The 15,663-nt window shown below is 51.5% G+C and overlaps 2 protein-coding genes across 2 annotated transcripts; one reads left to right on the top strand and one right to left on the bottom strand.

The window, feature by feature from the left end:
- Positions 1 to 361: 361 nt before the first annotated feature.
- On the bottom strand, positions 362 to 3,633 carry PV10_05844 (uncharacterized protein). The gene is made up of 2 exons (XM_016370570.1): positions 952 to 3,633; positions 362 to 887 (listed from the first exon to the last, which is right to left on the bottom strand). Exons 1-2 carry the CDS (start codon positions 3,080 to 3,082, stop codon positions 484 to 486), a joined length of 2,535 nt encoding a protein of 844 aa, XP_016222863.1. The 5' UTR covers positions 3,083 to 3,633; the 3' UTR covers positions 362 to 483.
- Positions 3,634 to 15,099: 11,466 nt separating this feature from the next.
- PV10_05845 (uncharacterized protein) lies at positions 15,100 to 15,651 on the top strand (the record flags this gene model as incomplete). Its single annotated transcript, XM_016370571.1, has 2 exons — positions 15,100 to 15,201; positions 15,325 to 15,651. 2 exons carry the CDS (start codon positions 15,100 to 15,102, stop codon positions 15,649 to 15,651), a joined length of 429 nt encoding a protein of 142 aa, XP_016222864.1.
- Between the last annotated feature and the right edge of the window lie 12 nt (positions 15,652 to 15,663).

Consider the following 15,663-nt stretch of genomic DNA (forward strand, 5'->3'; position numbering starts at 1 on the left):
ACATGACTTATAGGCAGGTACGAGATAGGCACTAAGATTAGTACTGTAGTACAGTAAAGTACCTTATTAGTAACTTATAGGCAGATGTGAGATAGGTGCTAACGTTAAAGTACTTACCTACCTAGTAGTAGGTACTACTTAGTGGTATAATACTTACTAAGGTAAGTATTATCTAAGTACTTTATATTATCTAAGTAGGTACCTGCCCTATGGTGCCAGCCTATAGAATAGGGAGTAGTACTTAGTAGCACTAGGCTCGTAGGGCTGTAAAGGGTTGAGACTGATATTAGTGCGACATTGCCCGCTCCAGCCTACTACTACTAGACCTCCTAATAATAATATACCTTTGTATATGCGACTCATGCTGCATCCTGTCGACACCGAATCTTTATATACCTAAATCTAGAGGTTAAGTAAGTAGGTAGGTACTACCTGTCTAAATCTCATCATATTGCATACACAGCCTGTAGTCTCTGACCCGCTCTAAACATTATCCGCATAATTGCTATTGCCCGCGTCAGGTTCGATTTGAATATCTGGAATGGGCGGATTTCCAGTTGTTTGTTGAGGCGGCGGCGGTCGAGAACCAATACCTGGAATCGGGAGGTTTGGTGATTGGCCGGGCAATGTAGTACTATAGCTTTGCGAAGGAGGTACAGAGACCGCCTGCGGCTGTTCCACTCGGATAGGAGGAATCTGCTGTGGTTGTTGTGCATTGTTGAACGGATTCCGGGGGTCAAAAGGTTGTGTTGGAGGAGGAGCATTAATTGCGAGCGGCCTTGCGTGGGTTTCGTCATCATCACTGGGGGTATCATAACCGTCATCATCCTTGCCTCCTCTGCGACGCTTCTCCTCTAATTCGGCTTTCCATCTCTGTTCTCGAAGTTCTGTAGACATATTGGTTAGAAATCTAGATATCCGACTGACGTGGATAGCACCACCATAACTTACCCCTGATCTCCTTTGTTTTGTCGGCAAGCTTCCCGATCTCCTCTCTTGATACAACACGAAGAACGATCACATAATCGCCTTTCTCTTCAAATCTTTCGTGGGCCTTTTCAAGCGCTTCAGGATTTACCAAAGCACGGCTGATCTTGGTCCAGCGTGCGTTTGGAGGCACACCATCCTTGGTGGCATCTTTGAGAGGTGCAACACCCTCACGTTCTGGGTTGGGATCCTCTGGAAACGGCATTTCTCGAGGCTTCTTCAGGATTCCCCTCGGCTTCACCTCGTCCTTTTTCTCAGTCGGTTCGACAAGCTGGACTCGCCTTGGGCGAGTGTCTTCGCCGTCGCCCGGAGAAACTGTGCGAGGTTCTGCATTCGTAGAGACTCTTTCGTCCTCCCTAGAGGTGTCTCTGGAGGGGTCTCTGGAGGGGTCTCTCGTAGCATGCCTCAAACGAGTTGCCCCACGTGCTTCAGAGGTTCGGTCCGCGCTCAGCCCACGCGGATCGAGATCCTTTTCTCCAGAATCTTCTGTCGTGTCTGACTCCTCCAGTCTTGACGACCTGTCTCTGTGCTTTCGATGGTGTCTGTGTCTCTCACGGCGATCTTCCTGGTCATCTACTGGATCCTCGGATCTTGTTTCTGGCCTGCGTCGATCAGATCTATCCCCATTGCTAATTGCCATATCTTTCTCAAAGCGGTTCCCAAGGTCGTCCACATCAACATCGTCGTCTCGGTGTCGTCTGCGTCTGCTCTTTCGGCTCTTGTGCTCATCGCTCTCATCCTCGACAGGTGAAGCACGTGATCCTTTCGTAGCAAGACTTACCAAGCCCCCAGCTGCGGCGAGTCCTGCGGCGGTAGCTACACCCTTCCGTAGGCCTGGGTTTTCAGGGCTTGGGTCTCTGCTTCGTGGTATGCGACGTTCGTCGCTGGGCTTGGAGGCCACGTCGTTATCTCGAGCCCTGTCCCGCTCGCGAGCTCGGTCACGCTCACGCTCGCGATCGCGTTCATGGTCTCGTTCTTTACCATTTTCGCGCTCTCTGATTTTGTCCCTCGCACGATCTCGATCTCGATCGCGGTCCCGGTCCCTGTCGCGATCCCGATCCCGATCTTTGTCTCTCTCACGAGCCCGATCAGGTTCACGAACCGCCGCTCTTTCACGGTCTTCATGATATCTAGTCTTGTGATAATCCTCTTCGTCGATACGTTCATGGCGTGTCCGGTTGGAAGGTCTGCTGTCTGAAGTGTAACCATCACGGTCGTCGCGATAGTGATGCAAGACAGCTGGAGTCCTCGCGGAGTGCCGCCTACGTGGGACGTCACCTCCTCTATCCCGCTCGGGGTCGCTGTCACCGCCGCGAGAGGGTCTTGGAGGATCTCTTTCTAGCCTTTCGAGGGCAGCGCGAGAAGATGCCGGAGGGGGTCCTTCTCTCCGCGGAGGTGGGATCCTGTATTCTTGAAGACCCATCATACTTACCGGCCGCTCACGGCGACTATAGCTCTCTCGGCGGACTGGTGGTCTTGCAGACTCTTGCAAAAATTGCTCTTTTGGTGTGGTGTAGGAAAAGCCTTCATCGTGAGGAGGTGCCCCAGCGGAAGGATGGGAGGAATATTGGTTATAGCCACCACGACGGTGGTACTCCGGTTGTCTGTTAAGTCGACTGGAGTTCAGTCGTTCCTGGTCGGCATAGGTTGCAGAAGAATGTCTGTGGTGGTTACGTGTAGCAGGCTGTAGATAGCGGTCTTCCCTAGCGGGGACGGGGTGGTAGCGAGGGTCATCGCGATATGAGGATGTGGTGGCAGGGTATCGATTGCGGGGCGGAGAGGCAGGCCGGGCTATGTACGTGGAGATCGGACGGCGCTGTTCTGAAACGGCTGAATTGTTCCTGGGACGAACGGAGTACTCAGTCCTTAAAAACCCACCGCCAGGGTGGTGGTCGTCGAGAAAGGTCTTCCTGATGGGTTGGGTGGTATAGGAGCTGCCATGACGAGGGGCAGGGAAAGAGTCATAGGTCGTCCGAGATGACGGGTTGTACCTGTTGCCGTCGAAAGAAGAAGAATAGACCATGCCAGTCGAGGCACGAGGATCAGGAGCGTATCGCCTGACTGGCGAGGATGGTCGATAGCGATTCTCGGACATGGTTGAAGCGGGGTCTTATGAATGTAGATCGATGTTGGAAGGCATCAAGACCGCGGGAAAGTGGAAAGACAGAGGATGGAGATGCTATCGCAGCCTGAGGAAGGAGGCAGCGGCAACGTTGGGTGTTTGACTCTCGATATGACTATGTATGTGGCTGTTCCACGGAAGAACTCAAAAGCCAGGAGGTTCCGCAGGGAAGGGATGAAGCACCACGGGTAAATGAATCTTTCGTTGGTTTCGACTGATGGGATTGGCAGGATCAACCAGGTCGACACCGGTTCCAATTGGGAGGAAGTCAAAGACAAGTCGCCCCTCAAATTACGGTCATGAGGGGCAGAAAGACAGGCACCTGATCCTTTGGTCGGGCGTAGACGTAGACGTAGACGTAGACGCGTAGAGAGGAGTTAACGTCAGCCTAGCTACTATAGTAAATGAGTAGCTGACTTGGTGGGTAGTGGGTGGGCACGACTCGAGGTGGGATCGAGTAAGCCTCTCGGTAGTAGGTAGGCGTATCGAGGCTACTAAGTAAGTACTTGGTAGGTAGATTTTTGAACCAAAAGAGTAGAAGAAGTTTGCAAATAAGATGCTTGGGAGAAGATGGAATGTTGGAGATGAATCTGACAGGCTTTTCATATCAGAAATCATAAACATTGAGAACCCACTCAAATTAATCCGTGCGACAGCAGTGGCCAGCAGTGATAGAAGCTTACCTATCCAAGGGAGCACGATGCTCTGGCTCAAGCCGTCCCGGCGCACTGGGGCTGAGGAGTTGGCGTTCATGGTTTGGTCATGGTGGCAGGGTTTGGTCGAGGGGCCAAGGGGACGTCCCCTCTTCCTCTGTGTTGTGGGTGCCCAATCGACATGAGACGTCATCGCCTCGTCGATGATGCAGTCCATTGCTTCTAGGCATTGATCTAGGCTGCCATGGCATACTTTGCCCGACCATAGTTGCCCGAAAGTTGCCTTTCGCGCCCTTCTCCTTAAGGACCTAGTGTGTGTTAGTGGCCGAAGCCCGCCCACAAGAACATGTCAACCACCATCCAAACTGGTTGGCTTGTCCACCAATTAATTACCTGCCGCGTGCAACCATAAGCGTGCAAGGCCCGTCACGCCCGTCACTAAGTTACCCGAGGTGCCGCCTCAGCCGTACTGGGGATCCAAAAACGCATACGACATGCCTGCACATCTGTGCCTTTTGGTTCATTATGGACATTCAACCACCACATCACCCATAACTTGTTTAGCAACAACCTCATTGCCACATAACGACTGGATCTCACTCGGAGCTGTGCATCCCATGTGTTTCTCATCAGATTCTGCTCTGCTTCCATTATCTCGGATTCTCTCACCATGGTTGTGGCGTCGTGCCACTGCGTCTTGAACGATGCGTTGCACACAAGCACAAACAAGGCGCACAAGGCAACTTCACCTCATCATCTCCATCCGTTTCGGTCTCCTGACTTGGCTGGAACGGCAGTGACAGTATCATATTACCTCCATTCTAAGCATCGTCGCACTAATCATTGTTACTGCCCAACCGGGCTGCGATACCCCTCCCAGTTCCTTTACATTCAACGCCGATCATATCAATTCATGCCCAATCCCTCCCACCACGACGCGGAAAAGCACTAAAGATGAACTTCAAACCCTGGGCTTGACGAGTTTCTTTCGACCTAGGAGCAGTCACTGCCGAGGTATCCATAGTGAAGACCCATTTCCGTGCCTATCGAACCTAAATAATGTCTATCACATAGACGACAAGCACCTTGCATATCCCCGGCCGGCGCATGGACTCAGCCATGATGTTGTTGACTTTGATAAAAGATTGAGGAATTGCGATCACTCCTAATCGCGCTGAGAGAGACCCGCACGTCCTTCGAGGAACAAGCCAGCCAATGCTTGATGACAATTGACCCAACCACACCTTCATCCTTCTATGCGGGGAATGTATTTCGGAGTAGCTTCTGTTCAAGATGGGTCGCATACTTCCAAGGTGGGTGACCCAGGCTTGATGTCCTACAGGTGAGTCCTGGTGTGGCTCGGTCGTACTTAGCTGTGCTAGAGCGAGGTCCAGTCCGAATCTGGTCGGAAATGGAGTCTCCATGTGCTGATGCCCAAGGTGCATTTCATGGCTGTAAGTGACAGAACGAACCAGGCAAGGGTCGAAAAGATCATGCGCCTCCTTTGAGCTGCCCACAATTGTTTGGTTCTCATGCTCTATCAGAAGTTGTGGTCCCGCGATGACGGAGCATTCGAAGCGTTGATCTGATTTGGTTTCTGGGCACCAATTCTTCTTCTCTGCTGGGAATTTGTCTCATGTTGGCCCTTCAACGAGGAAAAATGTGTCTCAGAGACAAAGATGTTCTTGCAGGTCGACTTCTTGGTTGTCTTCTTCAGTTACTTTAGGCCAGCTGCCTACAAGGGCGCAAGCTGCAATGATAGGCAAGAGATACAACGCTGGGACGGGAGGAGCTGGGAGCTGCCTGGGAGGACCCCCTTTTCTTTCACTACGGCTCCAGCTCTCCGTTCTCTCTCTCATTGGATAGATAATGATAACTTGACTGAAAAGATGACATGGAATTGCCAGTGACCCCCGGGTTCCGGACAAGCCTTTGCTTTGTTACGAGGCATTCTTGAATTGTGCAACTGCCTCAGCCTAGGTTGCTGCTTATTGAGCCCGACATTATTGTAGAGCCATGACTACAAGTCCAGTACCCTTCCTTATTCGACGGACTGCCATGGCAGTACTGTCTGAGCCGCCTAGGCCAGCGAGGATGTGGTCTTTCTCTTATGTCTCTCAGATTCTCCCTCTTCTTTCTCTCCCTCTTTTGGCTAGAACAGCGGAATATATTACCACGACATTTCTGGCCCGCGCAATATTCAAGAGTGGACCAGGCCGGCAATAAAGCTGGTATAGGGATGCCCGTACCACGGGTATGGGATACCGCGCTTTGTAGAATGATATGTCATCTGTACAAGTCTTTCGAGTCCACTACCCAAGTCTTCTGTGTCTGAATGATGTATGATGATATCTAATGAATGGCAAGACCCACGGAAGTATGCTAGCTGTCTCGTTGTTGGTTGAGTATCCACAAGAGAGCGCTTTCATCCTAGTAGCCGAGCCAGTGTCTGCAGAAATTGGGTTGGATTTGTTTGGGAATTGTAGAGAAATGTATCATTTTCAGAGCCGCATGCACCATAATCATGTTAATCATACTGGCGCTGTTCCTCTTGCGACAATCGACAAGGTATCCCGGGTGTTCCTTGCTTGTCACAGCTCTTTTAATATTAATTCACCTTGCAACTGTCGTCAGACCATAGGGATGAATGACCTTACTTATCAACAAGGATCACCATAGGCGCACATGGCCTCATATGGAACACATGGTACACATGGCTGTTAGAGACCGCTGTATATCCCCCTGTTGCGTAGCCTTGGACCTTTGCTGTCGACACAGCATCTCTGCCATATGTCTGCGCAGGTGTACTTACCTTGGCCAGACATTCCTGAGGTTCGATCTGCTCCAGCCGTGGACATGATACCATGGAGACCCACAAAATGGGCGGTCTGCTGAAGACAGTCACCTCGCCAGAATCCTCGATCGTCACAGTTGTCTTCTCAGCTGCTCCTGGCAAGCACCAAGACCTTTTCTGACGAGGCAGACCTCCCCGATAGGAAGGACATTCAGCTGTGGAAGTCCCCTAAAGCAAGTGCGTGTGCGTCTCTACCGAAATATCCTTTCCGAAATTGAACATCGTAGTCAGGACACTCGGTTGGCAGTCGGTGAGTACCGAATCTCGAATGAAATGAGTGGTGAGTCCTTTTGCATTGATTCCTGCAGCTAGGGGCAGGTCTCGGAGTGGTCAAGCCGAAGACTTATGACTGCGGTTATGTCAAAAAAGTTCAGAAAAAGTTGTTTGCACTTCCATTTCCGGCGAATGAGAAACATCGTGGCACACATGGCAACTCATCCAGTAGCCACGGGGGTGGGCAATGTTTGACAGCTGTCGCTGCATGTACGGAGTAGTATTAGCGATGATGATCGGCGGCGGAATATCCCACTCCAGTGGACAGACGTCGATCGGATGGCTGGCGAGGCTGAAGGGACCTGAAGACTCACCGCAAATCTCGGCTGCTTCACGAATAGAAGAAGATATGCCACTCGTTCTGGTCCGAAGTAGGTACCATGCAGCAGTAGGGAGGTGCCTTCCTTCCGGGCACAGACGGCGTTGGACCTCAACCTGGGGCTGGAGACAGCTGCGACGACGTTATCAAAACTGCCAATAGCAACCCAGGGGCCCGGAAGGTCGTTTGACGAGAGTTCCGCAAGATTGATGGATGGCCGGAAATCGAATGATGCGTCGGGTCCCTCACTGCGCTCTATGGTCGTGCTTGGGGGTACTTTGTCAAACTTACTTCATAACATCCGACATTGATGGCAGCGGGTGGCGGTATCAGGAGACATATCTTGTGATTGACCGTCCAGGTACCTACAATGTCGATGACGAACAAATTGCGCCGGACGCAGCGAGCTCATTGCTGATAGTCTTCGAACATTGGGTAGGTATGATTGCAGGATGTTGTTATTTCGTGATGTGATTGTGATCTCTCGAGTTCTATCTGGGTCAACTGGCCCTTGATACTAGGTATCCATAAACTTTTGACAACAGATACCTGATGTACCTAGTACCTGGCGTGCGCTGGGGCTCAGCAGTAGTTCACTACTTAAGTACTAGAGGTAGGTTAGGTACCTACCTACTCCGTACTGTACCTAAGGTACTGGGTAATGTACAGTAAGCAAAGGGCCGAGCGGGGGGACACACTCCGGCATAATGGTTTGTCTGACCAGCTAACAGCACTGGATTAAGCGGTCAGACACTGAAGCCCAGGGGCGTTATAGGCTGGAATAGGTAGCGGGTATAGGGAAGGCTGTTCATGGGGGCCTGGCCCTGGCAGTCACAATCAAGCGTATTTCCTCATATACAAGGGGGCACGGGAGGCAGGGAAGACGATCTACCTGGAGTGAGTGGCCCACGAAGATTGTCAGGAATCCGGTTCTGGGGGTCAAGAGTGATGGGGATATACAGATGGGCAGGGAATTCGACGGCAAGTCCCCTGTTGACGCCGGTACTGGACAATTGAAAATCTTTGACGACGGGCAGCTACAGAGAGAGAGCTGGGGGTGGAGTGGCTGGGGAGCTGGTGACCAGGGGTTTAGGCAATGAGTCTCTCAAGCCCTTGCATGCGCGATACCCTCCTGCTCTAAAAAGGCGGGTGGCACCATTGATTCAAGGCTACAGAGTACGGAGTACTCGTAGTTGGCCCTCTTGGGCACCTGGTCTTACCTAGCGGGGACCCTGGAATGAGCCTCTTGGCGCCCCCGGGGGCCCCTGGCTGGTCAGAGCTTGTACCTGAAGATCCGTCGATGGGGGGTCAAGAGACACCCCTGGAAGAACAATCTCCAGGGGTACTTGCGCGTTGGGTGCAGTGGCTCCATGGCCCCTAGCTAGGGTCATGCCCAGCCCATCGGCTGGTGGATTGAGAATCAGACTTATTAGGTTTTGGAGCCTCCAGGGTTTGGCTTAACGTCCCCTTGTAAAAATAGATGAGGGGAGCTGCTGAGTAGCTTGAGTTGGCTGGCTGGTCGACACTCTTTTCTGCACGTTTCCAACCACGAGGGTCTGTCGGAATCCCGTCCTCCACGTTTGTGGCTGTAGATGGGCACATGGGTTGAGATTTGTTTTTGTCAGTCACTTAGGTTTTCTTGTTAACTGGAATAGAAGGCTAAGGTACCATGTTCTATACAACTGGTAGTATTTGATATTTTACTATGGGTACATATGGTACCTAGCCTCGCGATGTTTTTTTTTTGCTTGGTAGTACATAGTACATGCATCCAATTTTCTCACCCAAACTCCACCTCAATACCTATCCACGTCTGTGGCAAAGCGCACGCAACGATACTCGGCATTTAAGTAGTGTCCGCGTGTTCGATCCAATTGCTAAGCTACTCTACCTACTGCAGTCATCCAGAGCAGAACCACTATTGTGGCTACTCTCTCCTTACACAAACTTTGCACATCTGTGGACGCCTGCAACTGTCCGAGATTAATGAAGAAGACAAAAGTCGTGCAAAGGACCCGCCGAAAAACCCAGTGGCTTGGTTCGTTCCTGTCGGCACGATTCGGTCACACAAGCCTCGTTCTTGACGCCGAATCAGGTAGCTGTCGCTCTTGGAGTCCATGTGTAGAATTGATTTTCTATTTCTGTCGAGAGATACAAGGTCAATCAATGTCCGCGATCTTGCACACACTCGGCGTACGCATATAGACTGGTCTCCGACGAAAGTATCGGTCATCAATTTCGTCAAGAGATTAGTACTCCGCAACTTTATCAGGTCGCATGTTGAGGTTAGTGTTGTATGATAATTGAAGACATATGGAGTACGTATGCACAATAAAGTCGTTGTCTCTACCCAAGTGCAGGGCCAAGAAAAGCCACAATGGTGCACAAATCAATCGGCTTGCATTAGTATAGGCTATAGTGGCCGATCCCATCTCAACTACTGTGTCCAAGTCTCGGAGAATGGACTCGCTTGGTCAGATCAAATCTGCCCTCGCCTTTTATTGCGAGCCAAGTCAGGGAACTTCCTCGTTATCGTTACCGTAGATTATCGCTTGAAGTTCATAGCACGTGGACTGCATACGAGTATCTGATTTAATCCCACCATCTCCCAAAGCCCGCTGATGGTCAAGCTACTGGAGAACGCCGTCGTGCGCACTATGACTTGACGGTTCCGACGTTCCGTGCAGTGAGCGACATGACCGTTACGCAGATCATCATTGACCCGGTCGTCGCGTGGAAGATGAGTCCGCTCGGCACTTGGCTGTGGGTGGCCTAGGCCAGGCGGAAGTGTCCACAACGGATGAGTGAGGCAAGTACCTAAAAGTAGGGGATTTTAAAACCAAGGGTGAGTATCACTAAGCCCAGTGATAGAGCTTCACATGGACAATTCGGAGCGAATGCAGGAGATTGTGAGCAATGGAGCGGAGGCTGAGATGAGAAGAGTCATCACAGGTGCAAGTCCCTAGACACGCTCGTTATCATTGGCGTTTTTCGATTTGTTGCATATGTCACGTTTCACAGGCATCATTATGTTCTACCGATGTTCGGATACGTTTGGCTTGCACACTGCAGAGTTTGGCCAAACTATGAACACACTCTAACACAACAGTGCGCGTTGATTAACGGTTCCTGCAGCCCACTTCTCCTCGCAACCTGCATGCGAATATATTCAAAAGAAAGTATATTGGGTGGCCTTAAGACAGCTCTGGTTTCAGATTCGAAATTTCGTTCGAGGTGTTGGGTACTCTCTAGTGTTATCAAATAATATTGACATTCAGCATTATTGATGATAGTCACGGGTTACCGCTGAGCACGTGAGTCACACAGGTATCTCCTGCTCTCAGCTTCCGTATCAACTATTCATGCAAGATCGAGCCATGCAAGTCATGGTATCCGCAGCTCACCGTATGATCGACAACGAGCTGAAGAAATGTTCCGAAGACGTCTATGAAACTGACCAAGAACCCTGACATTTTCCAACCGTCTGGGCGATGGGCAGTGTAAATCGGAGATGGGTTTCATAGGAATGCAAGGCAGTAAGTCTGGATCTCAACTCAAAATGCATGCCATACCGCACGGCGTGTTGGTTACCTTGGCGATAAAAGATGACAGATGGGTCGGTTGTATCCCTTCTGCCTCAAATATCCGATGTCTTGAAAGAGGTAGTGGGAACATGATCTCATTGCTCATGATTCAGACCATGAAAATGATTGACGGCTAAGAAAGTGCTAGACGCAGTGGTGCAAGACACTGGCGCCGTTACGAGGTTCCCCAGCATGCACGGTGTCAATCATTCCAACCGCGTGGAGACCCTGGTAGCATGGCACCTTGCATCTTTGACGGGTCGTTGGCTAGAGCCTAGACGTCCGAAGAAAGACGGAAAAGCGTCTTTGGTAAACGTGGAGGCGGGGATCAACGGGAGTAAAATCTACTCCGTAGAGTATAACTCAAGTCATCTGCAAAGTTCGGCGAGTATGTGGTTGGAGGGCGGCGACATTTGACACCATCAATTTGATAAAACCTAACGTTCTTGAGAGGTGAGACCATAGATAGGAGACGGGACATCTGGGTCTTGAGTCTCTGGAACAGCTCCTTGGACCTCGTGTCCTTTGATCCTTCTTTGATCATTGGTCAAGCAACAGTAGTAATTCCTGGGCACAAATCTACATAAACAAAGCTGGAAGTCCGCGTAAAGAATATATAGTAGTCGCCTAGCAGTCAAGCTGCCGGGGCGCAGCGTTGCCACCATGTTCCTCATACTACATATAGGGGGGCATTCGACGTACATGAATGTCGTGCATTCTTCGCAAGAGATGTCGCCGAGGCTCACTACATCCTATTACTGTCGAGTCGGTCACTCAGGGAAGTGAAGTAGTGGTATGTACTCCGTAGGTAGTCAGCCACAAACTGCACACGCCCAGGATTTGGATGTGCTGAGATCTGTAAAGTCGTGCCGACAGAGGTGGGTCGTTCAGCCATTACGCACTACGGAGTACACCATGGCTCGTGCGATCATGTCTTTGGTTTCCGGAACGCCACCTAGAGTTCCTGTCCAGTTATTAGAAGGTGGAACTTAGTCTAACTTGGCATCCAGAAGCCGAGATCATCTCCATTCCTAGACCAGGACTTCAAGTGGGGAGGAAACTGTGGTAGGGACCGCACTTTTGTTCCATGAAATCATGCCGCGCAGGCAACAAGAGACGGGCGTCACGGTACAATTATTACTCCGTAGGGTACTGTTAGCCTTCGGATGACGACGGCGAGATGAGTATAAATCAGCCACTACGGAGTACTTGACAGCATGTGTTCTGACCGCTTCGTCATGTGATCTCGGGGCACGACATTTATCTTGGCTGTGTAGAAGCTGGTGTCAAGCAGGTCACATAGGTACCATACTCTGTGCCCTAAAATCACGTGGTATTTCTGAAGGAGTTGATTTCAAATGCATGGGCTCATGCGACAATCGCGGACAGACAATCTGTCCAGCAGGGAAATTGTCCGAGTTGGCTGTATCCTTAAGCTCCACAGATGCAAGTGCGGAGCCATCGTGGTGAAATGATCTCGTGCATACGAGGATGAGAAATAATGGTGACCAATGACTAGACAATGTGCCCATCCGACTAAAGGTGTCGGCCTGTTAGCAGCGTGGTGTCTGAAATAGGTAGCCCAAGATCAGTGGAGGATGGATGGATAGACTTTGGCGTCAAAGGGTGATCGCCCCCGGGGGAAGGGATGCTTGCCACGGAAGCTGGTTCATGCAGCCAATGGCAGACGTGTCTCCAGGGCTTGGGTTGCGTCAGTGCTGGAAATCCTTAGGTGCAAAGTACCGCCCGAGTTCTGCGAATCTACGAGCTACGCGTCCACTGATGCGCAGAGTAGCGCCAGCTTCCAGGACCACACTTGTTAGACCGCACACTAGTCGATTCAAACCATCACACGCTGTCACGACTTGCAGTACCAGACACAATAAGCAATGCAGCCGTGAGGGGCAACGCTATACCCAAATGTCATCAAGTTCTGATCGACAGACCAATGGCCGCATCGGGAGCCAACGCCGGGTCATCGTAAGCCATGCCTTGACCGTCGTAACTCATGCCGGATCTAAGTCCTCAACAGGATTAGCAAACAGTCATTAAGCGTTGCTTGCCACTGAGCGGGGAGTGGAGACTGGAGCGCAACAAGTTCCAAAGGTTGTGATGGCACAATGGCTGGCACACGATTTGCAGCGTTGCGTTGGGGGCATGTGCGAGACTTGGTAATGGACACTACGGGGCAGCCTACTGTGTGTTCGTGACAAGCTCGCCCACCACTTGAAACTTGCGCCAGTCAGGAGTAGTGGAGCCGCCCTTGATCTGCTTTAGCCCGGAGTCTCTTACGACTTTCCATCTCGGGCAGTTCAAGTATACTCTGCCGCAGACTTACCGTTGTTATTCGGCCCCAATGTTGAGCCCATCAGTGTTGTCATTGCCTATGTCTATGCCTATGTCTACACAATCATTCCAACGGAGCATCAGCACCCGCGGGGCTACAGTAGCCAATTGAGACAGGCTTGTCAGGTTGGCTCTTATCAAACGAACCAACCATGGCTTTGGCCTGCGTGACAGGTTGTTGTCCGGTCGCTAGTGGACATCTGTGAGACTATGACTACGGAGTACAGTAATTATCACAGGCATGCGATGGTGGCTCCAGTGGTTGACCTCGATGCGAAATTTTGGTTGGTTCGGAGTGTCATGTTTAACTCTCGCTGTTATGCGTAGCTACTACTAAGCTTGGAACTGGTCGAGCTTCAGAAAGCTATAAACAGCTCTTTACAAATGTACCTCTGGGGCCGCGAGCGCGGGCCAACTTGTGTCACGGACTCACTGTCAAGAGTTGGCATTTGAGCCGTGAAGCTCACGTTGCTCGTTGCTAGTTACTCGACTATCTCTAAGTTTGGCTCTCGTGTGTCCAAACTTTCTGCAGCATGCGAGGTTGGCATGAGTAACCTCGTAAGCTGTGAAGTTGCACCAAACTTGAGTTCCAGGTGGCACTGACTGGCGACACGGTCCACTACTTAGCCCACCAGCCGCCACTACTCCGTAAGTTACTGTCGCCAGTGCAGTGGGCCCGGGCGTGTGCAGTAAGTTGGAACATGGCCACCCTGGCTCGTGATCGCCGGCACCGTTGGACGCCGAAGCAGCGCGTGTTTCGAAGTGGCCAGCCACTCAAGGCTGCTGTTGTCTACTGGAAATTGGCAGGGATCATCAGTTACGCATCTTTGATCCCGTCAAAACAAACCTTATTGATCGAGTACTCACGTACTCTCCAGTATCTTTCGTATAATCGCCCACTGTCTCGACATGGCATTCAACATTTCCGCTGTTGATGGCTGGGCCAACCATCCCTGTGACGGCTCGAGATATCTGAGTTTGCGATCCTAGCCAAAACCGTTCTCGCAGCCCCTCGGTTATATGGTTGACGGTTTCGAGGCAGCAGGTACACAAGGAGATGCGGAGCGAGATTATCATGTCTTTGGACGAATCTTGGTCATGCACAGTCAGGCTTGATCGGATTCGATCTTGGCCCAGTGGCGGCGGCGTCTCCGGCGGGCATACGGAGCCACGAGTCGACGAGAGTGCCTATTCGCATCTCCCTGTGCGCAACCATTTCCTGGAACGGATCACAGGTAACAAAAGGTCGCATGGGGAATCACCGTCCATTTAATCGGCCCCATCTTCTGTGTCGCTTTGAAAAGAAAGCGTGATGAGTATGCCAATACCAATATCTGCTAACAGTGGAGGTTCATCTACCGGGTTTTACTCTTTGAGTATCTAAGATGATAATCCAGGTGGCCTTGTCGCCTGCAGGCGCTTGGTTGCACAACCTATTGAAATGTGCGTCTTCAGAGACGCTCCTGGGTAGCATATGGCCTGGATGGGCAACAATAGTGATAAAGACAGCCCTTAATCCTTCGACCACCTTACCCATTATAGGCAAGCCATGATGTTAGGTCGTCCATAAGTCGGCGGGTTATAATAGTCGAGCAGGGAGCCCTCGCACTCTCGCATATGATCACCCTGGTGTCCTGATACCCATTCCACCTTAATTTGAGCTTTGCAACCCTGCAATATTATCCATGACCTCCAGACTTTCTGACGGCTACTCCACAATTGTCGTCCCGCACTGCCGTGGCATGCGACAAGCGCTGCCTCTGTGCCTTTCTGGTTTACAATCCTGTCACCCTCAAGGCCTCAGCGATCATACCCCGTGCCCTGGTGCCTGTTGCTGGCTGCCACCGTCGGCTGTCAAATCTTAACGCCTTCACCCTTCCAACTTCCCTGCCACGCCTCACTTGATCTGGTCGATTCGGAACGCTATAGACGACGGTGATCCCTGACGGTCCATGCACGCCATGGCTGGCAAAAAGCGTCCCGTCGCGACGGGCAAGACCTCTGCAAAACATCCACCGGTACCGCAGTCTCTGGCGAGCTTGAGTGTGAACAAGGCGGCTGCTGTAGGTGGCGTTTTCCCACCTTTGCAATCGCCATTTTCCCCTCATAGTAATCAATCGCCAGCCGCGTTGACCGCGCATGTTTCGTCAATCAGCCAGCACCAGCACCCGTACCCGCACACTCAGACGCACACTCACCCGCATTCTCATCATTCGCGCCCTTCTCCCAAAGCGACACGAGTATCGCCCGACTCATCTGGTAATGACCCTGCAGATGGACGACAGCCGTTCTTTCAAGGCCACAATCTTGCTCTGATGAGTGGCGGTCAGACTCAAGGTGCCGCCATAGGCACCAGTCACAACATCCGCGCCCACCCTGGTCCTGGAAGCCGCGATGTAAGCCCAACCCCATTCTCCTCACCTCCTCTCGACGACTGGCTCTTTCCTCCCAGTGCTCCCCTCTTGTCCAGTCCCAAGTCCCACCCCCTTGCTCTTTGCCCTCCACCACCATAACCCTCCCGGCCC

Source organism: Exophiala mesophila, assembly GCF_000836275.1.
Source record: "Exophiala mesophila strain CBS 40295 unplaced genomic scaffold supercont1.4, whole genome shotgun sequence".
NCBI lineage: Eukaryota > Fungi > Ascomycota > Eurotiomycetes > Chaetothyriales > Herpotrichiellaceae > Exophiala > Exophiala mesophila.

What these genes read in the sequence shown, in the direction of transcription:
- PV10_05844 (XM_016370570.1), bottom strand. Translation starts at nt 3,082, where the DNA reads ATGTCCGAGAATCGCTATCGACCATCCTCGCCAGTCAGGCGATACGCT. An exon ending in CAAAACAAAGGAGATCAGGG is followed by an intron (nt 888 to 951) that starts GTAAGTTATGGT and finishes ATATGTCTACAG; the next exon opens with AACTTCGAGAACAGAGATGG.